Source organism: Charadrius vociferus, unplaced genomic scaffold (assembly GCF_000708025.1).
Source record: "Charadrius vociferus isolate BGI_N301 unplaced genomic scaffold, ASM70802v2 scaffold190, whole genome shotgun sequence".
Classification (NCBI taxonomy): Eukaryota; Metazoa; Chordata; class Aves; order Charadriiformes; family Charadriidae; genus Charadrius; species Charadrius vociferus.
The window spans coordinates 6,840,124-6,866,892 of NW_009646608.1; the positions used below are offsets into that span (position 1 = coordinate 6,840,124).

The 26,769-nt window shown below is 49.9% G+C and overlaps 1 protein-coding gene across 4 annotated transcripts in view; it reads right to left on the minus strand.

The window, feature by feature from the left end:
* NTRK3 (neurotrophic tyrosine kinase, receptor, type 3) overlaps positions 1 to 26,769 on the minus strand; it is a 233,273-nt gene that overhangs the window by 108,726 nt on the left and 97,778 nt on the right. For all 4 annotated transcript variants that reach the window (XM_009887217.1, XM_009887210.1, XM_009887203.1 and 1 more), the window contains one exon: positions 2,499 to 2,687. In XM_009887217.1, coding sequence (XP_009885519.1) covers positions 2,499 to 2,687 — 189 coding nt within the window. The remainder of the gene's footprint in view (positions 1 to 2,498; positions 2,688 to 26,769) is intronic.

The window sequence follows — 26,769 nt, forward strand, 5'->3', positions numbered from 1 at the left end:
AGCTCACGTCAGTACAGACTCAGCTGGGCATCAAGGCACTCCCCAGCCCAGAGGAGTTCTCCTCTCTACAAGGGACAGCAAATGAAGGAGTGTTTGTGTCCAACCTCTGCAAGGGGTGTGGGGAGGGGGGAAGAAAAACCCTCCGGCATGAAAACCATGGGGAGAACGGGAGCAACAAATATTCTCCAGCTCAGGTTTAAGTTGAGCAGAGCACATCAGATCAAACAAACCCCTTACAGCGAAAGCTCCCCAAAGCATGGTTAATTTAAAAGGTGAATTATGAAACTTTCCAGCCTCAAGCAAAGCCACCAGTGAAGTCAGAAGTTTTGCCCAAGTAAAGTCCTGGGGACTAAAATACAAGACACACATACACCAAATCCAACCCTGCCTGAGGTCCTGAAGGCTGGCTTTTGCCCCGTGAATGACAAGCAAATCAAAAAAATATAAGGGTTTTCAGCCTGCCAGCATCCAGCTGTGATTTGCCCTCTTGTCAGCACCCAAAGAGAATGCTTTTGGGGGGGAGCTGGATTCCAGCCCCACCGCCTCCCAGCCCTGCGATACCTGGAGCTCGGAGGTGGCAATTTGCTGTGGATTTCCAAGTGTGGCAGTTGTCACCAGTGCTGCATTTCACCCCCATGGCACCATCTACGGGAGAAGCACCTCCAGATGAGCCCCCCCCACCCCCCACCAGCAACTGCAGGAACTCTTTCAGATCCTAATCAAATAGCCCTGTGAAACTCTGAGGCCAAATCCTGCTGCGAGCGCCTTCCCCTGCAACCTACCCAGCTCCCACGAGCCCCACGGGGCAAACGCTCGGAGCAAAACTCAGTCCTCTGAGGTTTAAGCTCTGCTGCTGCACAGCTGCAACAACACCCGCCTCTTGCAATGGTCGGCATAGAGATTAAAGAGATTCGAGAGAACACAGGAGGGGAAGGAAAAAAAATAAAGCGGGGGAGCCCCTCCCCCGCCGCCCCCCGCTCCCAACCCATCAGAGTTTGTAAATCATTTTGAGATGAGGTGCTATAAGAAATGTAAAATATGTAATTAACGGCACAGAAAAACCACTCTACATTCAGCTTCTCCGCTCCTGCCTAATCACCGCCTTCTTCCTCCCCCTCTCTACAAACAGACCAAATTTAGCACATTAAAATGAAAAGCAGAGGGAAGCCGAGCACGTTCGTTGGGTACACCCCATCGCTCCGGCAAACGAAGCACGGTGATAACGGCTCGGGCACTGGCACGCAGCACCCCAGAGGGGCTGCCCCAGGGACACCTCCACGGGAGCAGCGGCTGCGGCTCCCCTTCCCCAAAAAATCCCGTGATGGCAGGAGAGTTGGCCAAGGAGCAGCACACTCCTTGCCCAGCGCTTCACACTGAATGAGTTTCCACAGGTTAGGATATCAGCCTCATCCCTCCTTCCAGGGGCTGAGTTACGTCTCCTGCGCTCGTGAGTCAGCAGCAGCCAAGGGGAGAGCAGAGGCGACTTCAATGCAGCACTCCCTACTTCTGGCTGGGCCACAAAGATAGCACAAGTTGGGTCTGTCCGTCCCCGCCCCCCCTTTTTTTTTTTTGGAAGCTTTTTGTTGTTCCAGTTCTGCCTGGAACCAAGACACACCAAAAGGATGAGCAATAGCAGGAGAGAATCGTTATCCAAACCTCCTGCATTGCTCGGCTTGCATCTCAGAGCTGCTAAGAGCCCCGGGAGAACTCATCTGTCGGCTGCGAGCCATGTGTCGGGGAGGGCTGCATCTCACCGCTCGCATGGGAAGCAGTGTGGGACTCCCAGAAAAGCATCCTTTTCCCCAGCGCTTTTCTTTTATGCTCAGAATTTAGGAACGCAAAACGGAGAGGACCACTTGATCACCACCTGCTATTCTAACGAGCCCAGTTCTCAACCCAGATTTATACGGGGAAGATACAAAAGCTTTACAGAAGCCCATGAAAACAAGACATCCAGCTTCTAAGCCTCCTGTTCTTTTTCTCCACACATCTGCCCCATCTATGGCCATGTGTCCTGAGCTTCTCCCTGGCCCGTTGGAGACCCAAGGAGGCAGCCCCCTGGCTGGGAAACTGCTGGAGGAGGAAGGGGAGGCAGGTCCTTTCCCCAGCCAGGCAGGGGTCACGGCCATCCCCGTGCTCCCAGGCAGCTCTTCTTCACACCTTGGACCTCATGCTTGGAGCCAATGAGGCAGAGCCCAGCTTCAAATGGCACTTTCAGGCAAGGAGGGGGAAGGTGACTGGTGGGTGGCGGAGGGAGGGTGAAGGGAGGTGAAGGTGAGGGTGGAAAGTCTTCTCTGGAAGCACCTACATGTATGTTGTGATTTCTGAGACCTGAGATTGACTTTGGTTTCTGGACCATACCAAGACCCACTATCCTCAAAAACATCCTTCTCTTCTTCCTCATCCTCTTAACCTCTTCCTCCTCGCCCTCCTTCCCCCCATCTCCCCAACCCATCCCCTGGTCCTCGCAGGGGGCTCCGGCCGAATCGGGCACTCACACGTGTCTGGCTTGTGGCAGTTGTGACCTTGTCGGAAGTACTGGGGGTTCTCGATGACGGGAATGCGGGTCATACCAATCACCACCGTGTCCGGGCCAGCGTCCAGGGATGAGGGAGTCGTGATGCCGTGGTTGATGTGGTGGAGGGGACTGGCTGAATCCTCTTCTCCGCTGATCACTGCCACGGGACCTGCAAACACCACCATATCTGTCAGGCACACAGGAGAAAGAGGATCCACGAGCCCTGCTGACCCTGCAGGTACGGATCACTGTGGGTCGGCAGTGGATCACCACCAGCTCCTGGACAGGATGTCTGTCCTACCACCCCTGGCAGTTGGCCCATCCCCAGGCAGCTCACAGGGCAGGGAAGACACCTCCAAGTTTTCTTTCTTGATTTTGGGGTACCAGGCTGACTATCCTGCAGGGGTTCAGGTAGCTACAAGGTGGCACCACAGCAGAGGTGAGTCCTGCACAAAGCCGTCTCCTGGGGCTGTCATGACATAGACCAGTCGCTGTGGTGCCTGGCATCACAAGCTTGGCAGAATACATAACCAAGCTTAGACTGGAGAAATATCATGCCCAAAGAAGATCTGTCACCCCAAACCCATATTCACACCATCTCTTTTGCCCAAGATGCATCGCCCATCTTGCTTCCCCTCCTCCAGTTTCACCCAGGCACACACAGAGAGCCCTTTGGTCAGGTTGGTGTCTGCAGGGACCCAGGTTGTACTGGAGCAGATCCTGCTCAGCTCATGCCACCTCCCATCCCACCATCACGAATGACAACATTCCCTTACCCTCCTGACCCTCAAAAGCGCACAGCACCATCAGACAGGCAAGGAAATGAGGCAAAATGACCCCCAAGACAGGAGTAACAGGCAGTCTCCCATCCCTCCACAGACTCTCCGTTGTTGATTAATTGTTCTCACTGGAGCAAGAGCACAGAGGAAGTTTCCCATGGGAGGAGCCCTGTGCCATGGTGGCACCCCTTGGAGGCCACAGGCACCCGAAGATGGTAGAGACAAGAGCCCCCAGCAAGATATGGAGAAGACAGCCCCACAAGCTTTAGGCTGAGCTGTGACAAAACAAGCAGATTCCCTCCTCCTTGCCTCCTCTGATTCATCTGCCACCTTCTCAAATGCTTCTTAACTCCCCCTGGTAACGGGGTCTGTTATTGATCCCCACCAGTCTTAGAGGGACCGGGTGGAAAGCTCAAGGTGGTCCTCATGCAAAGTACTGAAATTGCTGCTCCATGAGCATGGAGCCCTCAGCACCCGTCTCCTTGGTCAATCTACACAAGAGACCCAAGCTCCCCAGCACCCACCAGCATCCCAGCCAAGTGCTGCCCTCCTGGGCTAGTCCACGTGCCTCCCCCAAGCCCCACAGCGCTCACTCACACATCCTTGTCTCCTTCCACGGAGCAGGTCTCCAAAACACCAGTGTACCTGAATGCAGCCACACCGACATCCCTCTGCAGACAGACAACCAGAGACCACGTTCCAGCTCCTTCAGGCTCCTGCCCCAGCCCCAACGCCTCACACCCAAGTGCTTGCACCCAAGAGCATCACTGCTCCAATCTTGCCCTAACCAAGGGCAGGTTTGTTCCCACAGGTAAAAAAGTGACGAAGCAAAGAACATCCGTACCTGAGAGCCACGGCCTGCTTCCCACACGGAGCTGTCTCACAATATTCAGCTATACCCTGCTTCTAGCTTTATGCTTTATTTTATTTTTAGACCTTCTAACTTCAGTCTTTGCTGTCAGCTGCCAAGGCTGGAAACCTCAGGGGACATCAGGCCTTAATACATTATTCCCCACTTCTATTCTCGCCCCTCCCAGGGCCTGACCTGCCAGCCCATGGTGCAAACACCTACATCATGAGGTGAACCCCTTTAATCCACGCTGCTTAAACATGGGATCCTGAAGAGTTGGGCAAGGTGGGGATTGCACCGCAACCTTCCATGAGGACCTCCTTTATATGCTCACGTGGGAAGAAAAACCACACTCAACTAGAGATGCTACTTTTCTCCCGTCTGGATGCTACTGGGGGCTACCAGAAGCTCTACTAAAACCAAGCAGAGATGCTGCACTGAGGCTTCAAACCTATTCAGAGAGGCCAGTCTTCTACCTACGTCACAAAGAAAATGCATCTCTCCCATCAGTAATCTACTTCTAATTGCACAATTACTTCGTTATGTAGCACTAGCAACAAAGGGAGTCTTCAAGCCATTTTACTCTCTGGAGCTTCTGGGAGGACAGGGCAAACGCCAGCTCCGTGCAGTCATTTCACCTGCATTAATCTAGTCTAAAGGCTCCTCATTTTTGGAACTTCAAGTATTGTTTGTTCTTCCAAGCAGGATATAATAAAGTTATCGTGTAATTAGCAGAGTCCTAGCAGCCGTGACAGGTGTTTTAGTCACAAGGAAAAAAAGTCTCTCCCTTTATTGTGAATTCCTTCTGGCAGGTTGTGGCTTTTTATTCTTTTTATATTACTCCCCGGGCCAGCGTGACTTCCAGCGTCTGAGACACAAAGGCAAAATTCAGCTCTTGCCGCAAGATGCCTCTGTTGGGACTATGCACGCTGTATTTCTCCAAACACAAAAAGCAAACAGGCAATTTCAGTCTGAATGACTTTTGTTCTTTCACGTTGTCAAGTCTTTGCATGCAAACCAGAAGGACTGGGTTTTGCACTGCGCGCATGTCCCTTTGGCCGTACCCTGCGCCACTGGCCGGCCCGGCAGCGGTGGGAAGGGGAGACCTTTGCGTTCTGAGGTGCAGTTCACAAAACAAGTCAAAAAAATATCAGCTGGTATAGACTGGTGTAAATAATTCGAGGAGAGACCATAAAGATCTCCCTTTGCAGTGGAGCAGTGGGAGAGACTATTGAGGGATTAGTGTTTTCCCTACGCAGCCAAGGTGTCACTTCAAAGGAAGGTACTGACCATGCAATGGGATATGAAAAGCCTTTCTAGTGAATGATATGAACGAAGTCTTCATTGTCCTCTGCTTTGAGAGCAGGAATCACACCTTTGTGACAAGCAGCAAAGAAGACATCTCCTACACTGTTAGTACTGGAAGGACGTGGTTGGTTCCATAACCAACCATGGGACATCGGCAGGCTGGCACAGACCCTGCTGGGGACGTAGTTCTTGGGGGCTCACAAAGCCCTGCCAGCATGTAACCCTTGCTGCAATTGCTTGCACCGTACCTCCTCATTTTTAAGGAACACAGATCACGGCAGTGTCCCTCTGGCACAAGCAGGTTAGAAGGACACGGCTACATCTAAGGGAGTAGGGCATGATCAAGGAGGTCAGGTACTTGTGAAACTAAGCACAGCCAGCATCCATTACTCCATGTTCTGATGACAACTTCCTTGCCAATAAACAGATCCAGCGTCTGACCTTCTTTACACTTCACAGGTTTTTTTTCTGCAGATCACTTCTTGGGACTTCATACATGTGTTATCCCTAGTTTCATGCCCCAAACCCGTCCAAGATCTATGGGGTAAGAGGTAACCATGTCTCAGCTGATCCACAGTTGCTCTCCCATTCCCCACAAACACTGGGTCCTGTGAATGGACTCAGCCTCTCAGTCATCCAGCTCAAGTTGATGCTGCCAAGCTTAGACGCTTACAAGATCTACCAACCTTCAAAAGACTCAGAGACGAACTCTGATGCTCCGTGACCATCTCAACCCCTTCTCCTTTCTGCAAAAGGGGGAAACCCCAAGAACTGCCAAGACAGTTGCAGTCCTGATACCACAGGGATAGCACACCAGACAAAGTGTATTCTGTCCTTACAATAATCCAAGGACAGTTTACTGCCTCTGACTGTATGTCAGGTATTGGGGGAAAAAAAAAAAGAAAAAAAAAATCAGAACTGAAATAAATCACATTCTCAAGACACCTAAGGAACACATTCGATGGATGCAATGCAGTAGCTTTCAAGCTTTCAGAAACGTTTCTGATGATGGTAGGCACTGAGCTGGCATGGACTATAACACATCATTCACCCGATTCCGCCCAATATCCTCCACAGGATATAATTGGATTAAAGATGTAATTTACAGTTGAGGACTTCTCCAAGTTTCTTCTACTAACTTTTGGGGCGGGGGGCAGAGGTGTAGAAATCTGGACAACATTAACTCCTATAACACAGTCATGGCTCTTTATCGCTTTCATTCTTTCGTTCCCATCTCCTACTAACTTTTGAGGCAGGGGGGAGAGGTGTAGAAATCTGGACAACGTTAACTCCTACAACACAGTCACGGCTCTATCGCTTTCATTCTTTCGTTCCCATCTCTTCGGGGTGGTCAGAGCTGAGATCCAGTTCCCTCTAAGCACACAGCCACTCTGTTGCCCCTCTGAGACCCAGCCGAGCGCTGGACTCACTGCACAAGCCTGAGACAAACTTTAAAAGTATCATCGATATTAAGCCATCACCGATCACTTTTATAGGTTTGACTATTGCTCCGACACTCAAAATATACACTGTCATTAGTAACTCCTGGAAATAAAGCAGCTACCTAGACTTCAACTTTTTAAATCTATCTTGGCAATAGCATATGGTTTTTGCTGTTAAGTAGGTAAAGAGGTTGAGTTGCTGATGTATAATGATGATGAATGGCTTTATTTCAAAGAATTCTCACTGACTTCAGCAGTGCATTTTCCAAGTAAGGTTAAAGGAAAAAAATGGAGTAAAAAGAGAGAGTACAGATTTTAAGATTTAGGTTTACCTTCCACTTGACAGAGAAATGGGCAGAAAGACACAGCAAAGAAGCCAGTTCTGTACTGTAAAAATGCAGAATAATAGTCAAGAGTAGCCTGGGGTAACTCCTGATACACCACCCTGCAATCTTAAAACACAGTATAAAATATTTTGGGTGTTATGGACAAACATACCATGGATATTAATTATAAAAAGAGTCTATTTGCTAACACCATAGGAAGTCTTCATAAGTTCTGGGCATCAAACACATTACAGCTATACTCTGAAAGGCTTTTGGTGGCTCTCCTTCCACGGAAGCAGCAGTCTCACCAGCCAGCAGCACCCACGCTGTCTGCAAGGACAGAGTTTAGCCGTTCTCCACGCTAACGCCATGCAGTTTTCCTGCCAAGGAAGCAATGGCAGCAGCAGCGACGGAGCCAGAGGAGCTGCAGGGAAAGGCTGGGGAGGTATTAGGGCTGCCCAGGGGTACCCCTGGGTGAAGAGGTGGTCAGTCCCTGCTCCAGCCCACCATTACAGCCACTGCCAACCTGCCCCTCTGCAACACCAGTGGGAGAGTCAACCACAATGACCAGAAAATTAGGACCAATATGAATCTGATGTTAGCCAAAGAGCAGCGAGGGAGCTTGAAAACATTGCTTTTGGAAACACCATAAGGAGTAATGCTGTTCCCCCTTCCTTCCACATCTCCTCTACAGCCAACTCCTCTTTCCCAAGACAGACCTCTCATTCAAACACCACCGTTCCCAGCCTCATCTCCACCATCTTTTTTCCCCCCAGCCATGCTATGCTCCATCCATCCCAACAACGTTCCAGCTCTTCCTGCTCTGTATCCACCCCGATGTTATCATCTCTGCAAATACTGAGCAAATACTCTTCCAGATTGCCCCCAAATCTCGGCTCTTCAGAAAATCTCCTATCGTTCTCTATTCAGCACAAAACTGGAGTTTTGTTTGGTGTTTTCCTTCAGCTCCTTGTTTATCTGGAAGCTCTGTGAAATAGGATATACCTTTTAGTCCATGTCTGTGGATCACCTAGTTCATTCACAGTGTTATATGGACAACTTGTTACTTAAGAAAAATAAAGCAAATAATAATAAATAGCTTAGGGAGCCACTGTTTGCATGATCATATCATAATGGTAAATTATTTATCAAGGCTAAGAGCTATACTTTCTGATAAAACACTGGCTCAGAAATATAGGGTACTTTATAAATAACCACAGATTAGAGAAGATAAGATAATGGTCACTTCATACACATCCGTAACGTAATGAATGCTCCAAGGCAGACTCATGAAGAAGAACAAAAACTCCAGCTTGCTATCACAGTAACCTCTCCAAAGCAACAAAAATGATCGAAGGTGCAGAAAACATGACCTCCAAAGGAAGACTGAAAGAATTATGCTTTGTGTTGAGAGGAGAAGACTGGAGTGACACGTGATAACAGCCTTCAAATATGCAAAAGGTTGCAGCAAAGAGAAATATAATAGCTGTTCTCCATGTCCACTGGGGATAAAACAAGAAATAATAGGTTTAAATTGCACTGAGGGAGATTAGGGTTTGAATGTTTTCCCTAATGCCCAGCAGTACGGATGGTTGAGCACTGGAACAGATAACCCAGGGATGCTGCAGGGGCTCAGCCACTGCAGGGCTGGGAAGGGAAAGGTTAAAGAAACTTCTTTCATTCAAGGACTTTGTATCTACAGGGCCTGACACTGCTCAGAGCCCTCCCAGGCTGCAGCAATTTTCACCTGCAACCAACTCCTCAGCAGAGAGTGCTTTCCCCTTATTGATGCTTCCAAAGAAACTCCCAGCGGGGACCTCACTGGTGCTGCAGATGGGGTTTGGGCAGCCTCCGAGGCACTGAGGGTGCAGCGCTGGACCAGGACGGGGCTGTGATGTCTCCACATGATTTCAGGGAGGACAACTCCATCCACATCCCAGGACACGCGCTCAGGATGGAAACGGAGTTTGCCGAAGCTGAGAGCGAGGAGGCGAGCGCTCAGGGCTGCAGGGCAATTCCCCCCCTCAGCACCCATGCCTCGGGGACCTGTCCCTCAGAACATCGGTTTTGATCAAAAATGATCACTGCAGAAGCTAATTGTGCCATCCACATTTGCCTGTGTAATATAAAGGAACCATATAATTAACCTACTTAATTAGGAACTGTATATGACCCACAACTACAAAAAAGAAGAGCTCTCCCAGTAAAGTGGGTCACCGTGCATTGTATAGCAAGCGCTGAGGCAGACCTCATTAAACTCCAATACATATTATATATAAAATCCCCTACTCCTCTGACTTCAAACCTCTGTTGGCACTTCCATATTTCCCTGATCTTAATCGTAAATGCTGTTCTTCAAAGGGCCGTATCACCGGCTGGCGAGTAGATAATTCCCGGACAGGATCTCTCAGCCTGGCTTTACAACTCTGAGCTGTACATACGCACATACGCGTTTATTTTAACGCAGATAGAAAACCAACCGCAAACTTCAGCTCATCAGGAAAACAAACAAACAAAAATGTTTAAAAAAATATTCCAGCCTTTTGCTGGAGCTAAAAATCAAACCATCCCCCAGGGCTGATCTCTGCACCAGCAAGGAAAGGAACTGAAACTCATAAAACAATAAGCGAAAGCACAACAAACACAATTAAAAATCTAGCCGTGCTCAGAGCAAGATTGCATTTACTGTCTCATAAAGAGAGCCTCGTCCTGTCAGGCAAACAAAAGGAAATCAATTTCTTAATTTTTATTGGCAGATGTGGGCACGGGGCCAAGTCAGCACTTGGTGCCTGCGTGGAACCTGCTTGGAGCCAGACTGCCGTGGGCTCCAGCCCGTCCCCTGCCCTCCTGCCACGGGAAGCAGCCGCTTCTCCTCATGCCCGGGGTTGTCAATCCCAACCGTCCATCACGTGCTGCCTCTTCCCCTGAGCCACAGCAGATGCCCCAACTTGTACAAAACACTGGGCTTTAACTGGAGACCCCCCTAATGCCAGCTCCCTACGCGCTTGCTTTGTCACCACCGCCTCAACCAGTTCCAAGAGGCATTTCCTACATCCACACAGCTCAGTTCAGTCTTCCTGCCCCAAATTCACCCTGGGATATCCTCACATCCTTGCATAATCCCTGCAACACGCCATGCGACCTGGAGGGCACCGCTGGAGATGCTGAGCCATAGAGCACAGCTCTGGCTTGAACCACGCCATGACCAGCTGCCGAGCCCACAAAGGGGCCAACCCCTCCTCTGCCATGGCCCACGGGGCACAGACTCTCCCATCGGCATTTTGGGGAAACAGCACACACAAAAGGTCATACCCTTGAGCTTTGCAGACACCCAGGACATAAATTTGAGATCTCAAAGGAGTCTACCCCAAACCTTCAGCTTCCAGCCCTTCCAGCAGCAAAGGCGGGAGAAAATGGACAAGCAGCAATCCATCTTCCCTGCTCCTGAATGAGATGATGGGTTTGGAGCCCTGACCATCCCAAGGAGCTGAAAATCCCACTGCCCTTCAGGGTGAAAGGGAATAAGGGGCAGGCCAGGGTGTCCCGCACCCGCCACCGCTGAGGTTGGACACATGGCTCTTCCCCTCCCTGCTGCCACCTTCCACCCTCTTATAAATTACAGACGCATTATCACATAAAACAGGGCTGTCAGATCTGTTGTCAGTAGGTGATCCCTACACAGGTGATCCTTAACGCACTTTGGGATCTTTCTTGGTGAGACAGCCTGCCAAAACGCTGTGGTTTACAAAAGCCCCCTTTTCCCCTCTTGACATATTCACATTTCCTCCTCTCTCTGATTTTTTCAGGTGTTTGCAGGGGGAGAAGGTGGCTTTCGCTACAAAGGAGAACACAGCAGCCCTGCACATTCCTCCTCTTGCCCATGCCAGCCTCCGGCTGCCCGGGCAATCCCAGCATGGAGCATCCCTCCAGCCCCCTCAGGGGATAGAGGATCCCCAAACCTCTCCCAGTCCTCCCATGTCCCTTCCCCCCCCTGCCCCGCCTTTCTCAGGTTTATTTATTGAGCTGAGACACGAATCCTATAAGCACTCACACTCAGGAATGGAAACATTAAGATCAAATCATACAAAATATAAAGTCAATGCATATGACAGCACAAATGCATAAATCCAGCAGAACAAGCAACAGAAAATGCTTACAGTAAAAGCGACGAGACAATCTGATAATTAAAAAGGGGGGGATCTGACAAGCCAGGGCCGCACGTGACAGCAAAGCCAGCCAGCACCCGCAGGAAGGCAAAGCAGGAATTTTTACATCTAAGCTTAAAGGTCCCGGCCCAGCAGTACCAAACCTCTTCAGCTCAGAAAGCGTGTAACCAGAAAAAGGGACTGCAAACGGGGCACAGGGTAACCGGGAGAATATTTTAGATCCTGATCTTTAAGTATCAACAAGCCAACATCTTTTCATCTTCCCCATAAAAGGGGATGGAGACTGGGAAGCCACTTCGTTTGCCAACAGGAAAAGGTTTTCACCGCTGAGGTCAGGTGAAACAACTCCTAGTAGTACAGACAACAGGAGAGGAAGAAAAGTGTTTTATTTGATTGTCGCTGTAGGGAGAAGGAAGACAGTATTTCATCTGGCCATGCCAGTGGTGGCATTCAGACCATCCCCACTCTTCTTCCACCATTTCCCCCACCTGCCTTCCCCATTTGCTGGTCACAAGCCAATTTTTCCTACTGTTGGACATGCACGCTCCCCGTGGGATGCGAGGAGCCATCCATCCTTGCAGAGAAACCTCCTGAGATGGCATCTGGGCATGGCAGAACCAGCACCAGTAGCTCCCAGAGCAGAGAAACACACACTGGGATGAGGCAGAAGGACTGAGCTGGGGCACCCAGGGATGTGGCAACTCTGTATGGCCAAACTCCCCACATGGCACCACTGCAGCCCTCCTGCCCCAGCCCCAAGATCAGGGCTCAGAAAGGGCTGGTGGGACATTTGGGTGGCTGTTGGGTACCAGATGCACAATGAGACATCAAAACAATGTCCCTGTTGCCTCATCTCCCATGCACAAGGCCATCATTTCCACCCTTCTTTATGAGATCAGCTCCATTTGAATTCAAAACCTCATTTTCTTCCCCCAGGTCTCCATCATCCCACTGCACCCAGCCCTCAGCTCCAGAGCTGGGCACTGTCCTGCCTGCCCCAAATTCTCCGCTTATTACCATTTACCTCCCCCCGCCCCCGCTTCTTCCTCTTGACTAGAGATTTGCCTCTTTTTTTTTTTTTCCCAACAAAGTCACCAAGCTCTCACCTTGGGGGCACCTTGAACTCCAGAGCGGTGTGGGCTTTACGAGGCAAGAGCCGGGCAGCGGCTGGGTAAAGGCCTCAGCAGCACCTATTAATCTCTTGGCTCACTCATCCCTATCACAGACACACCGTAAAAATGATATAAGCATTTCATTCAAACGGCGCTGCAGAGGGAGTGGGGAAGAGCACGAGGCCAATTGATTTCCAGTATGTCTGCTCTTTACCTCCAGGTATAAATACAACAGCAAAATCAATCGGAATAACATCATATCAGCTTTCTAATCTCTTCTGTTTGCAAGATGCACTTTATATACTGCGGCGTTTCCTACAGCTTGTCTACAGGAGGCCCCGGCACCTCTACAACCCCCAACTCGCCCGTATGCAGCCGCTTCCTCGCTCCCAGCACCTCCAGTGGAAAGCTTTGGGATCTGCAGATCCAAATGACAGCGCGTCCCCTGCTCCATACAGGTGATACGGAGATGTCTCCCAAAGCAATGCGCCTCGTCCAGGTAAGAGCAGCGCTAATGTGCACTTGCTGAGCCCTGGATCACGTTAGCATTTGCTAAAAGGGAGACGGCTTGCTCGCTCACACCCCTAACCGATGGATGGTGGTTTGCTCAGGGTTGATGGGCATCCAGGCATGTTCAGACCTGCTTCCAAGCACGCTGAGGGGGACAGTCCCACCGACACGGTACACGGGCAAGGCAGCAGCATCATCCGCTTTCCCCGCACCCTCAGGACCCCATGGCTGTATTCACCCAGGGGCTCGCATATGGCCCTAGAATCATAGAATAGTTTGGGTTAGCAGGGACCTTTAAAGGCCATCTAGTCCCACCACCCTGCAATGAGCAGGGACATCTTCAATGAGATCAGGTTGCTCAGAGCCCCGTCCAACCCAACCTTGGATGTTTCCAGGGATGGAGCATTGACCACCTCTCTGGACAACCTGTTCCGCTGTTCCACCACCCTCATTGTAAAATGATTTCTTCCTTATACCTACTCTGAATCTTCCCTCTTTTAGTTTAAAACCATTACCCCTTGTCCTATCGCAACAGGCCCTGCTAAAAAGTATGTCCCCTGATGCCCTGATGGCATTTCGCCTCCCCGTGAGCATCCAGCACCCTGGGGCCGAGTGACCCCACGCGAACACCCAAGCCCGGTGCAGGGCTGCATGCTCAGCGCTGAGCAGACACATTTCCTTTCTGCATTTCCAATTCATCACCAGCCCAAGGCTTTTATCCTCTCTCCTGGCCCCCAGCCACCGCAGAGTGAGACTGTGACAAACTGATAAACATTTTCCCCGAGCCCTCGCTCGGGTGAACGTGCGAACGCAGCGCGAGGCTGGAGAAAGGGCTGCCTGGTAAAGCGTCAAGGGGCCGTCTTCTGCAAACTCCAGCTCAGCACCAAGGCGATGCTCTCCCCCACCTCAAACCAGACAGCTGCAAGATGGAGGGGAAAGCAGAGGCAGTTTAAGCTACACCTCGGTCTTATCCTGCAATTTAGCCAGCAAAGAACATGCACGCAGGGTGCATTAAGGCTGTGGCAACTGCATCAACTTCAACACTGTGGCCAGCATTGGGTGAAAGCTTTGGGACATGGTATCTAACCTGCTCAGCTTGGAGCGCCCTTAGCACAAAGGGGCCACCAGTGATGTCTCCGTGAGGGGTTCCATCGGTCGCTCCACCACCAGCATGTCCAGCCTGCTACTGGATTGCTGACCAAGAGCACGATGCTGCAGGGACCTGTGTCTGTGCCAGGAAACACCCAAAACACTGAGAACCACTGAAGGTCTCAGAGACAACAGCTGGAACCTCTACTACCCACCTGCCCAAGGGTTCTCCCGACCTTTGCCAAGACCGGTGCCCAACGTTGCTTAATAAACACCTTCCATGGTGAGAAAGCCCTGCCAGCAACAACTCTGCAGCACAAGCCAGAGTAGCAACACGCACTTCCCACCAGCCAGGACCACCACATGCCGAGGGCAAGTGTTGGGCATGTTTCTCATTAGCGCCTTGCTTGGGTCCACCAGCTGCCTCTGTCCCCCTCCCACCACTCTGCTTCCCATGCCTTGGCCACTGAAAGATCAGTCTTGGGTCATCTCGATATACTTGGAAAGCTCAGCCACCATGAAAGCAAACCGTTTGTCCTCTGGCTCCAATCTCTTACTGATATTAATGCCAATGGAAGTGTCACTATCAATTTCATAATGTTATTGGATGGATGTAAAACTGGGCCAAGTCTCATATTCCTGACGGGCCATCAAAGGGGTGGGGATTATGGGTAAGGAGACAGGCAGCCCTGGCAGGAAAGGCAAAGGCTCCAGATCAATTAGCCTGATGAGGCTATCTTCCAGCCACATCACTTCGTGCTGACACCAGCGCCTTCTCCCCAGAGCCCGGCTGCCCCTGCGCCGAGAAGGTTTATTTTCTCCAGCAGTAACCAGAGCCCCTCCGAGCCCAGGGAGCTGTGCGTCCCCTCTCCAAATATCCAATTTACGAGACTCCTGAGACACCGAGGGATTTTGCTGTCATTACAGGACATTAATTTTCAGGCGTCCTTACTTGGGTTTAATATTCTGTCAAGATAAAAAAAAAAATAATAAAAAAAATCACACGTTAAACAAAAATAAATAAATGCCCTGCTCTGCACTGCTCAGAGGTTTCAAATGGAAGGAGCGCTCAAAATGTAAAGTACCCGGCATGACACATGGTTTGTCTTTGCTCTGTGTTTTTCTTTGGGTTTTTTTTTTTTTTTTTTTTTTTCAAGATCCTGCTTGGATCATGAAACTAAACTGGTCAGTACCACCATCTGGTTCTCATGCAGTAATTAATAGTCCTTGTAACATTTCAAACTAAAATAGTTTTCGGTTGTTGCTTTTTTTGGTCAACTTTTGACCTTTTTGTTTTTAAACAGAATTTTTATGGAAACATCAAGCAGCCATTGAGGCTGCAGATGCCAATGGATTGGGTTCACTTCCAGGAGACGCCCCGCGTGCCCAGTCCCTGCCAGCAAGCGAGTGACTGCATTCGCTCAGGGTGCAAATTTGTAGACCCAAACTTAACATCAGACCCACGATGTTTCCTTTCAGGCCAACAGAGAAGTCCTTACATGGTCAACAAATAATAAAAAATCCTTGCAACCATAGTTTAGCTTAGTTCATGCATGAGGGCAATGAAAATTTAAAACTTCTGCCTCTCAGAAGGTCAATATGTTTTTTCCCTCCACAGCCTTCCTTGAGATGATCTGCCGCAGTGATATCAGTCTCAGATTTAGTCTATCCCAAGATAAATAGTGTGTTGCTTATAGATTCAAAACATATTTAACTTGTATAATGGTTTAAATCCTGAAGCTGCTCCCACAATATTATGAGACTCTTCTGGAATATGAAGTTCACGTCTGAAATATCCACAAACAAATAAACAAATCCTTTTTTTCCTTCACGCTGAGCAATTGGGAGAGGAAGCGGACTAGGGTTTGGGCAGCTCTGGTACTCCCCAGCCCATGATGCTCACATCAACAACAGTGCTGGAGGTGTCAAGCTTTGCTGCAAGTCCAGGGATCAACATTTGCTAAAAGGAAAATCATTAAAGAAACGACGTTTTGCAGGTTTTCAAGAGCCTGCTGTAGACTTACGGGGTAGAGGGAAAGCCCTTGACATTCTCAAGGCAGAACTGACTGGAAAGGGACTGATGCTTTTTGGGTCAACTAATACCAACTGCAGCATCGATGCACTGGAGTCATGCCTCACTCCAAAATTTATAGTCCTTGGCCAAAAAGGTGATCGCTTTGCTTAAAAGTCACAGAAGTGGCCTCTAGAGAAAGGCTCTGATATTAGAACTTTCTGGGAGCTGACAGCTCATTTGCAATGACTGTTGCTGTTTGGGGTTTCCACCTGCCTTGCTGGAACCCTCATCAAGTTTGAGAGGGGTCCTGTGGACAGGGAGATAAAACAAGCAGGGGATAAAAGGTTGGGAGATCCAGAGGGGGACAGAAAACAAGTCCCCACTTGGAGAACTCGCTGCGTTGCCGATCCACCAGCTCAAACAACCCCTTTAATAAATTAGAGAGCTATTCATTGAAATGGCTTCCTGTGTCCCTGCGCTGCCAGTTAATCTGTAATTCAGATAGATCAGTCAGAAGGCAAGAGTCCAGCATATAAAATGATTAATTCCTCCACGGCCTGGGGAAATTTCCCTTTCTAAACAGCGCAGCACGCTCCCCTCCTCACCGGTGAGCTACAGGCATGGACGCGGCTCCCATCGGAGGTCAGCAAGGAACGCCACTTGCATTTTAATACAGGCACCAGCAAATGCATCGCCCGTCACCGCGTCGCAGGGTTGGCAGTCCCAGGGTGGGGGCTCTGCCGTAGCCCGTGCAAGGAGCTTGCCTCGCACCTCCCAGCACCTTCCCGCTCTGCCAGTCCTCCAGCACCCAGCTAGAAACGCTCAGCCTCTTGCCACCCCATCAGCCCAACATCAACGCTTCTCAAGATGAGAGTTTTTATGCAGCAAGGGGTGTAAATGGCCAATTAAAGCAGGCAGACTGGTCTGCAGAAATGCAACATCTACCATATTCCAGTTGAGAAACAAGCAGCTGGTGGCCAACGCGAGCACAGAGGTTGGGGCAGAGCACATCTCATCTGCCAGCTCCCCCGGGGGGAACCACCCCCAGATCTACCTCTGTCCTTTACGTCAGGAGCTAACTGGGACGCTGGCCTGTGGCTGGAAGACACCAGTGAAACAGAGCAGCTTCAGAAAAGAGATGAAGGGTGGAATTTAACCAGATGGACAAGCTGCACCAGGTGTTTGGGGAATGGGGAGAAGGCACACGAAGCTCCACGTGAGACCAGAGGCACCTCAACATGAAGCCAGCCATGGAGGCAGCAGAATCAAAACAAACATCTTCCTGTAGCCAGGAGAGAGGCGTGAAGAAGGAGGAAACCCTACTCAAAAGGACTCTTGAGAGGACACGGGAGATTGGGTATCACAACAGTCACCCCAGGCAGGGCTGGCACAAGCAACGGCCTGACAATAAAAAGGGATGTTAAGGCAGGATCTTCAGAATCTTTTTTTGATTCTGCCGATTCTTGCAGCCTCAGCTGCCAGCGTTTACAGCAAGAGAGCGTAAGAGCCATCACCAGCCAAATCCCTCTCTCCCTACACATATTCCATATCCTACCCCCAAGCTACTTCATCGACATCCTGAAGGCAGGTGGGAGGGAAGCTGCCTGGCGTTAGCCCGCGAGCCACGAGGGCAGAGAAAGACAGGGCGTTTGGCATTTACCTCCGTGACTAAGCGCTGTCTCCCTGCTCCACACCCATGCCCCCAAAACACATCCCTTGCTTAACGGCTTTGTAGCTCACGACAAGAGACACGACAACACATCCACACTGGGAAGCCAGACCTGAAGACGCGCGGAGGTCGAGTGATTTCTCCATCTGCACCGTCAAGGGAGCAGGAAAGGAGTGAGTGGGATAAACCGCATCCTCACCCACAGTATGGTGATGGGGGGGTGGGGTGGGGGGGTGAAGACCAAAAAAAAAAGAAAAAGGGATCTTGCACAAGGCTGGTGGCTTTCTAGTTGGGAATAGCATGTGTCTGCTGAGCATCAGGCCGAGTAACCCTTGCACAAAGCCCACTTTAGGCTGCCAGAGCATCCTGCAGCAGACCCTGCCAAACCCACTCCCAAATTCACCTGCCCAGAGGCACCCATCGGGCTGGCAGCACCCTACGGACCACGGCTCGAGTGTGCAGGCAGCACAAGCATCCCACCGGAAAGCAGGACGAGGCAGGGAGAGCTGCAGTGGCAGAGGCACCTGGACCACAACCAAGCCCCCTTTCTAGAAGCAGCTATCAAGTCTCTGCAGAAGGAGTGGAACAGAGCCACTTTTCATCCTACCTCTCAAGGAAATCATCGCTGCTGTTACGCAGACACAATTATGTCTCCAGAGCCTTTTAACCGCAGCTCTTTAGGGCTGAGTGGGTTGATAGAAATCTATTCACAGGGCTGACATCGCTTGGCTGGGGAGGGACGCTGCCACTGAGTCAGTGGCTGGGGAGGGATCGCAAAATAGGACTGGCGATGGGGGAAGTCCAAGGCAATGCCAAGGCAGCATCTCCCGGGGGACCCCCCCTACTCCCTTGACCATGTACCACAAAGGCCAGGCCAACTTCTCATCTTATTCTTCTAGGACTGCCTTTTAAAGAAAAAGAAAATAATAAAATCTAGGGGCCGCCTGCTGTCCATTGGTTTCGTGCTCCCCCTCTAGAGGGGACCACCACTCAGAGGGGGATGGCTGCACACGCGTGTCAGCCACCGCAGGGCAACACAGAGCAACATAAGGCAGTCTCGTCCCCAACACCCCCACCTCTCCAAGTAGCCCTAAGCAATGCCAGGACCCAAGCACTGGGCAAATGGAACACGGCTTGGCCATCAGTCTCTCGGACACCTTGCCAAATCCGCATCCGGAGCGGAGGGATGCAGGAAGCTCTTACTGTGGGACCCGGGAACGGCATCGCAGAGCCCTCTCTGAGCTTGGCAGAGCCAGCCGGGGGCTGCTTTATCATATCTGCCATCTGCTTGTTTGCTTTGCAATCCTCTGCTCCTCCTGGCTACGCTCAAAGACTCCTACCTGTTCTCCGAAAGCTTTGCCGGGTCTCAGTAAACAAACCACAGGCAGGGACGAGAGTGGGGAGGGGGAAGGCAGGGGAGGGAGGGAAGAGGAGAGAGAATCAAAATTTAATTAAAGATACTTTTGCTTCAGGGCCTCTGAAAATTACAAACTCATAAATCTCTTAGTAAATGCCCTGAGCGGTTGCTATGCCAGGCTGCCTACCAGTCCCACCAGGAGGGCCATAAAGCGCGAGCACACAGTTCGCCAGCTCCCTCCCTCCCTCCACCTCCACCCTGAAACATCAGGCAACCTTGAGCAGCCTGTCAGGACCCTGACAAGTGTTTCTGCAATGAGGAGCTATCAATCTGCAGCCCCGGTAGCGGCGCGGCGCAGCAAGCTGCTCGTTTTCATTTGCAGCTGTGGCACAACGAGAGGTGGGAGAAGGGTGGGATGCAGCGGGAGTTAAGTCATGGCAAGATGGGACCAGAAGATCCTCAAGACATATTGCTGGAAGCATCAAGTTCTTCAAAAGCCTATTTTCTAATGAGAATGGTGAAAGAACAGGCATAAACCAAGACGTGGATCCAGAGGGACTTCTGCTGGCTAGTACCCACCTGAGGACACTATAGAGAAAACCCATCTTCTGATAATTCCCCAATGAATCAGCCCAGAATTTTCTTCTGTGGCTGCAATGAGTCTTCACCATGGGATGCAAGCATGCTGTCCAGCCCAAACGTACTTCTCACAAGGACGACACAGAAAGATAGCCAGCATCTTCCACCTAACAGCAGCAAGAACGAGCGGTTTCACCATGTTCCTCGTTCGGCACACAGCGAGGAACAGACTGAACGTCCAGCACGCGGGGGCGTTGCACGGCTCCGCTATATTTAACAGAGCTTTCAGTATAGTCTCTGGTAGTGCTGTGAACCAACACGTCTTTGCCAGTAGGCTGTCATAGCAAGGCTTAGAAAGGGGGGATCTGGGGTACTTTCACCCTTTACTCACAACCGGTCCCAACTTTGAAGGTGGGAGTGGAGTCTGTTCTCAGTAGCATGGACAAGTCTTGGCCCTTCTCTGCGAACAAGCAGGTGGTTGGTAAAGCGGTAATGAAATCTTGCTGGCTTTCCTTTAAAGTGGGCATCAGTGGGTGAGAATGGAAGGTTTCTTGCGCAAGAAGAGACTGGTACATAGTAAAATCATTTGCTGAGCTATATCTTTGGCTAAATTGCAACCAGAAAAATAATGAAGAGGTAAAGAGAAGCTTTCAGAATCACTTGACCCACCATGGGTCTTTAAACCATATTAGCTACTGACCTATCTAGTGACACCTGTTTTCCAAGAGAATGAGTCCAGTGGGATAGACCAATGTTGGTTATACCAGGAAGCCAGGGCAGATAAAGCAAAAAGTTATCTGCCAAAAAGGAGAAAATAGAAGCTAGCTAATGATTACCTGTCCCTGAGGAGTTGTACATCTTTCTAGAGCCAAGCTGCACGCCCAAGTCTTTCTAGGAAACCACAGAAATCTCATAACCCTCCATTTAAGCAACTACTGTGCTTCTGTTACAGGTGATGAGTGGAAGCATAAGAGCTGAAAACTGAGGCAGGAGGATCTGTAACAGGAAAGCTTTGGGAGGCAGCCAGTTCTCCAGACCTTCCCAGCAAAATTCTCCAAAGCATGGTTTGAAACACCCAGTACAAATATAGACTATTTGAATCAAATTCTGAACAGCCTACAAAGGAAGGATGTCAACAGTCCACTCTGAGACCTTGTTTTGCATTTCTAGACCATCTGCTAAAGGATGAAACCCATCCCTCTAGACAGAGGAAACCGCACAATAGATGCCACAGCTTCCAGCGGGTACCCGAGCACCGGAGGGCTGCAGGCAGCCGCCGAGGCCGATTTCCCCACAGCTCAACTCCCCTCATCCTGCTGGATCAGGAACCCCCAGGAGCAGAACTGGAGGCAGGTCTGAGTCGGGCTGTTTTTATAAACGGATTTTCCTGGCTTTATTAAGCTCTCGCTTCCAAGGCTGCTCTCCAAATTGGAGATGCAATGCTTGGAAAGCTACAGAGTTGGAGATGAGAAATCAAGCCTTCCCAAGAAAAAGCAGGAGCTCACCACGCAAAATGACTGCTCTGGCAGGAGCATCAGGGAAGGGAACAAATAGTTGAGAGCAGATCAGGACAATATAACTAGTGTGCATCTCTCCTGTTTCTACAAGAGCATCCTGATACCATCCACGTCTATGGACTGGTTGTGCACCCATCTGTCTACATAATTATTTACAGTATGTAAGTATTTATCCACTTATTTATCTAAGCAGTGTCTCCTTATTCTATTTATCTTTCTATAAAGCTCTAATATTTGTCTCTATTTTAAGACAATAGCGCTTCTTTTTTCCCCCCCAATTTCCCAAAGTAGGGCAGGTCCCAGGGGACACGGCTCCTTCCTCCCGTGTCATCACTGCAATTCAGGGAGGATCGCGTGGAGGTGGTGGGGTGGGATGGAGACAGGACATATGCCCACAGGGCAGCGGCGGTGAGGGGAAGGTGGGCAGGAGGACGCATCTCTGATTGCGTGGGGGTGAGTGTGACAGCGGGCATGCAGGCAGGGTTCAAGCTCCGAAGTGTGGAATGTGCTGCCACAGGGTATTTCTTTTTCGGTGTAAACCGGGATGGCAGCTGACCCAGCTTTCTCCTTCTACCTGCCCAGTCGAATCTCCCTCTTTCCACGACACTCTGTACACGCAGAAACGCACAAACCTGGCAATGCTCTGCTCTCGCTCATACAACTTTGCTGGGGGTGACCATGCCTGGTACCTTTTCAAGGTTGAGCCCCTGTTTTTGCCTACAGGCACGCTCGCAGCTCATATCCTCACTCCTTGAGTGGGCAGCAAGGGCAGACCCTTCAGGAGTCAGCAGCAGAGACCGACCCCCCTCCACCGGCACGAGCAAAGAGCATCCTCAGACCCCACAGACGAGGGAGGTGCTGCTCAGCTCTGCATCCCCCACGCTGCTTTTCTGTGTGGCGTTGCCTTCTGCTTTATCCTTCTCTTTTTTCCCCTTGAAGAGCGAAAAAGGCAAACAAGAGCTTATAAATTATCAATTCTTGATTGATTTTGCTGAGAAAAGCACATAAAACAATCGCCCAACAGAGGAGGAGAATACTTTAGCATTTCAAGTGGGGAACGGTGATGCTGCTGAGACAGCTCTATGCAGGCAGAGCACTCCTGAGCTGCCCAGCGGGATCTCCCTGCTCCAGCCTCTTCCTCCTGCCCTTTGAAAAAAAAAAACACACAAAGCCATAACCTTTTCTAGCACCTGCCCTAAAACACAGAAACCTGTATTTCTGTTAGCGGGACAGTCCCCTTCCAACACAGTTATCTGAAAGTACACGCACATGAACGCAGCTCCATGCACACAAGCTTCCACCGAGAAGATCCCGGGCTGTGATGGTCCAGGACTGACCCACAGCCTGGGAGTTTACCTGCAGCAGAGCAAGACTTCTGCATAAAAGACTATGATTTCCACCCCAAAAGCTGTACCGCAAGCTAGGCGAGGCTATTAAGAGCAGGTCTGTTAAATCAGTCTGCATCAACAACTCACTGCTGCGGATGGTACATACAACTGCGTACCAGCAGATAGTTTGGAGCTCTTTTCCATCTGTGGGCCACTAAAAAAAAGTTCTGCCCAATGTTCACAGCTCTAGATTTTCTCCAGCATCACGTGCAAACTTTTTTTCGGAGTCTATGTGGGAAATGCCAGTCTTTCCCCAGAAATGAGTGATAGCAGCACCCCGATGTCTGCCAAAAGGCTGCACATGTCATGGCTCAACTGTTTCATCGAGAATACAAATGAGACCATACAATGTTCGTTAGCCACACATGCAGCCTTTAGCTTCTGCTTACAGAATTAGTATTGTAGCTAAAACTCTTTCCAAGGCAGCTGATGAAACCACCCAGGGATAACCTGCAAGGTCAGAGGCAGGAGAGAGCAAAACAAAACACCCCCCATCCCTCAAAGACCTGACACCTGGGCACTGAGAACCCCCAGTGCCAGCACGTCTCTACTGGGGCAGACTCAAGAAAAAGTTAACCTGGTCTGGAAGCAACGATTTAAAGGAAATGAAAAATAGGACGCCAATGTACCAACCAAAAGCTTGACTCTCTGGCATGACTAAACGAGCCCTACAAGAGCTTGAGGTTCCCATTGCACCTTCTGCTCGTAAACCATCACCTTTCTCTCAAGTATCTCAGCGACATCCAGCGTGCCGCAGACCACCAGCTGAAACCCAGCGCTAGACCAGGTGTTAAATGTGCAATACAGAGAGCAAAGCTGTTACCTGTGTCTTAGCCAGCTGCCACGTGCTGTTACAGCACCAATGGTGGTGGGTTTTTGAGACGTTTTGGAGGGGTTTTTGATACGTTTACTTCTTCCCATCCCTTCTGTTCCGCAGCCTTTGGCCACAAGAGCCCACTGTGCTAAACAGACATACAAGTCCAGTAGCTGGATTCTGGATGTAGGGGAATATTATTTAGTTGGCAGTGAAGATGTTTGTGCCTGTGTCTATCTCAGCATTGGATTTTAAACCGTCTGGGGTCTTTGCTTGGGTTTAATTCTGAAGAAAAGAGCATTTTCCACGCTGTCTAAACCTGGTTTACTTTTCCTCCTGCCTTTTACACAGAGTGGTTTCATTTCTGACCACACAGCAAAAAAAAAAAAAAAAAATCTATATTCTTTAGAAATAAATAAAGAAGATGCTGAAAGAGGTGGTGGCTTTGGGATGGGAAAATATATTCCTTCACTGCTGCAGTAATGATCTGATTAGGATCCAACCCCACCACATCCTTCATGTGCTAAGTCATCTTTACAGGGTTGCAGTCGCCTGAGGGTGAGGGATGGAGGGAGGGGAGCACATGGGAGGCTCTGATACAATGTGGTACCGAAAGGATTGTGCATTCGCCCTCTGGTCAACTTACAAAATGAGACATTTCCTTGGGCACTGAAGCACCTTTTCTGGGGATTTTGGCAGCAATGTCTTTTTAAAACTACAGTTTCATCCCTCCAAAATAATTTATGTGCATATTTCGATCCTCTGCATGAGCTGGAAATCCACCCATCCTTTTTGGTCTGTCATTTCCCCCCTCTCCCCCAGACTTACCACCTTCCTTGCAAATCTGCCTTTCATCTCTCTCTCACGCTCCTATTTCCAAGCTGCGTAGGAAACCAAAAAAGTGTGCCAGTGCTGCTCTACCAAGCCCTATTCCAGCTGCTTCTAGCTAGATTTTGAGGATATAGTCAGAATATTCAAGTTTGTCCTTTTTCCCCTTTTCAGAAGTTAATTTCCTCTGATACAGACAACAGTCTCAGCCCAGACAAACTGCTGGGGAACTTCCCGCCATTAGCTGCCCTCCTCCAGGCTTCACACTTGCCGTGATTTAGGACAGGCTCCCTCTAAAGCAGCATGAAACCCAGCTAAGCTCCTCACACAGTAACGCCTGCACACGTGTGCGAAGCCCACATTGAGCCATGGGACAAGGTCCAAAGGTGTGATCCCAGAGCTAGTCACCCTCCAGGAATGAATGACAGACGGAGAGAGCATCAGTTCCCCACATCCCAGCCTGGAGGAACCGACCCTGTCCCGGGAGGCTCTGACCATGACAGAGGTGCTGCACCTCCAAAGGGCTCAGCAACCTGCTCTGGACTCAGGATGTGGCCCATCATGTCTGCTGGGGTGATGCCAAGGTGCCAAACAGGTTTGGAAGAGGTTCCCCACATTTTCAACAGCGGCACATCCATAGGCACAACCTGCAATCCTATATTGACCTGTACCCATACAGCTGCCCCACAAACACCTTCCCTCCCAGGCCGACACGCAGCAGACGCCTCAGGTGTCAGGAGAAAACAGTCCCTGCTCCTCATACGATCGGGAATATCTCTCATCCACAGACATGGCGAGTAACCTTTTGATGCAATGCTATTACTGCTGCTGGTATGCAAGCTCCCTTCACCACTACAAAATATAAATCCTGTTTGCTTCCCCCCCCCACCCTCTTACTTCCATATTGACTTTTTTGTGGCCAAAGAAATATAGCCCTAAAGACAATGCAAGGACAGGGGAGGTAGAGCAAAGGAGATCAAAGATTCCAATTTACTCTCCCCCGTTCTTTGTAGGAATTGGAGATCGGTCAGCAGTAAATATCTCTATTTTAATCTCTACTTTAATAGTAGAGATTAAAAGGCAAATAAAGGGAATTTTTTTCCTAATGAAAGATGAAATTACCCTACAAAAGTCGCACACACAGAACCCTGCCTTGCTGACACCCAAAAGGAGGTTTCTGCAGATCTCAGATGCAAGAACAAATCACTGCCTGTGCCATGGTAGCACCTCTGGTACCCAGAAATCGGGGAGCTTTGCAGGGGCTGTAGGTGCCTTTTGCTTTCACTACAAATGGGTGACAAGGGGGACAGGAAGGCAACTGCAGCACCCAACTCAGGTCCGCTTATCCCCCACCACCTGTATGTGCTTGGACATGGGACTTCCCTGGCCAGAAACCTCAGCCATGCACGGCTCTGGCGCCGACAATTCCCACGGATGTGGGCTACCAGGAGGACTCCATCCCTTCCTCACCCCACCCCAGCAGGGCAGGAATATCATCACACAAGTTCAGAAGTAGCCAAATTAGACCGTGAATCTATTCCTGCCAATTCAGGAGCTGGAATATTGCACCACATGGAACTCCAGGCTGATTTGCAGAGTTACACGTGTCCAAGCTAATGCAGCAGAGCACAGCTGTAATTTGTCATACACCACCCAGAACACAGCTCACACAGCCAAAATTAGTATTTTTTAGAGGCCGTGACACAGAGAAAAACAAGCTCAGGCCCAAGTGACTTCATGGCCAAAGATTACCAGCTGCTGCCTGCCCCGGTCTGTGTGCTGTACCCTGGTAATCTCGGAGGGTTGTGCTTAATACAGCGTATAAGAGAACAGCTTATTCTCTGTGTGCAGTTCAATCTCCTTTATCAGAGTCACTTGGTTCCAGCAGATCTAAAGACTGATTTAAATATCGCGGCCGTAGCGTTACACCAGGGGAGCGCAGGGCAGGGCTGCGTCAGGCTATCACAGCAAAGGCTGCAGGCTGGGAACAAGATCGGCTCCAAAAACCTCCAAGAGCTGCTTGTGTTGTCCGTCAACACAGAAATAAATCATTGCCTGTGCCTCTATCCACACACGCCATCTTTCTTATTTTCTTCCACTTGGTGGTTCAAACTCCGCCAAATTCATTCGTTTAGGTCACGTTTATGGATGACACACGCTGTACAGCCATGAAACAAAAAGCAAGTTTGGCTCTTGGGCGCGAAATATTCTTGCTGTGTCCATTGCAGCTGAGGTCACGAGAAAAACAAATTCACTAGGACTTAGCTGGCGCATACTACAGCTTTGTTTCCAACCACAAAACATTCCTCAAAAACAATGGCCAAGAAAGTGCTGTTGCTCTTTAAACGTTACGTTTCCCAGGGGTACACACTGGGTTATTGAGCGTAGGGAAGATAGGGGGAAAGCTTTCGTTCCTGTTTGGGGATTCATTTGGCTGCATTTCTCTTCTCACCATAAGTTATGTTTTTACTTATATTTTATTAAAGCATCTAGAGGCCTTGGG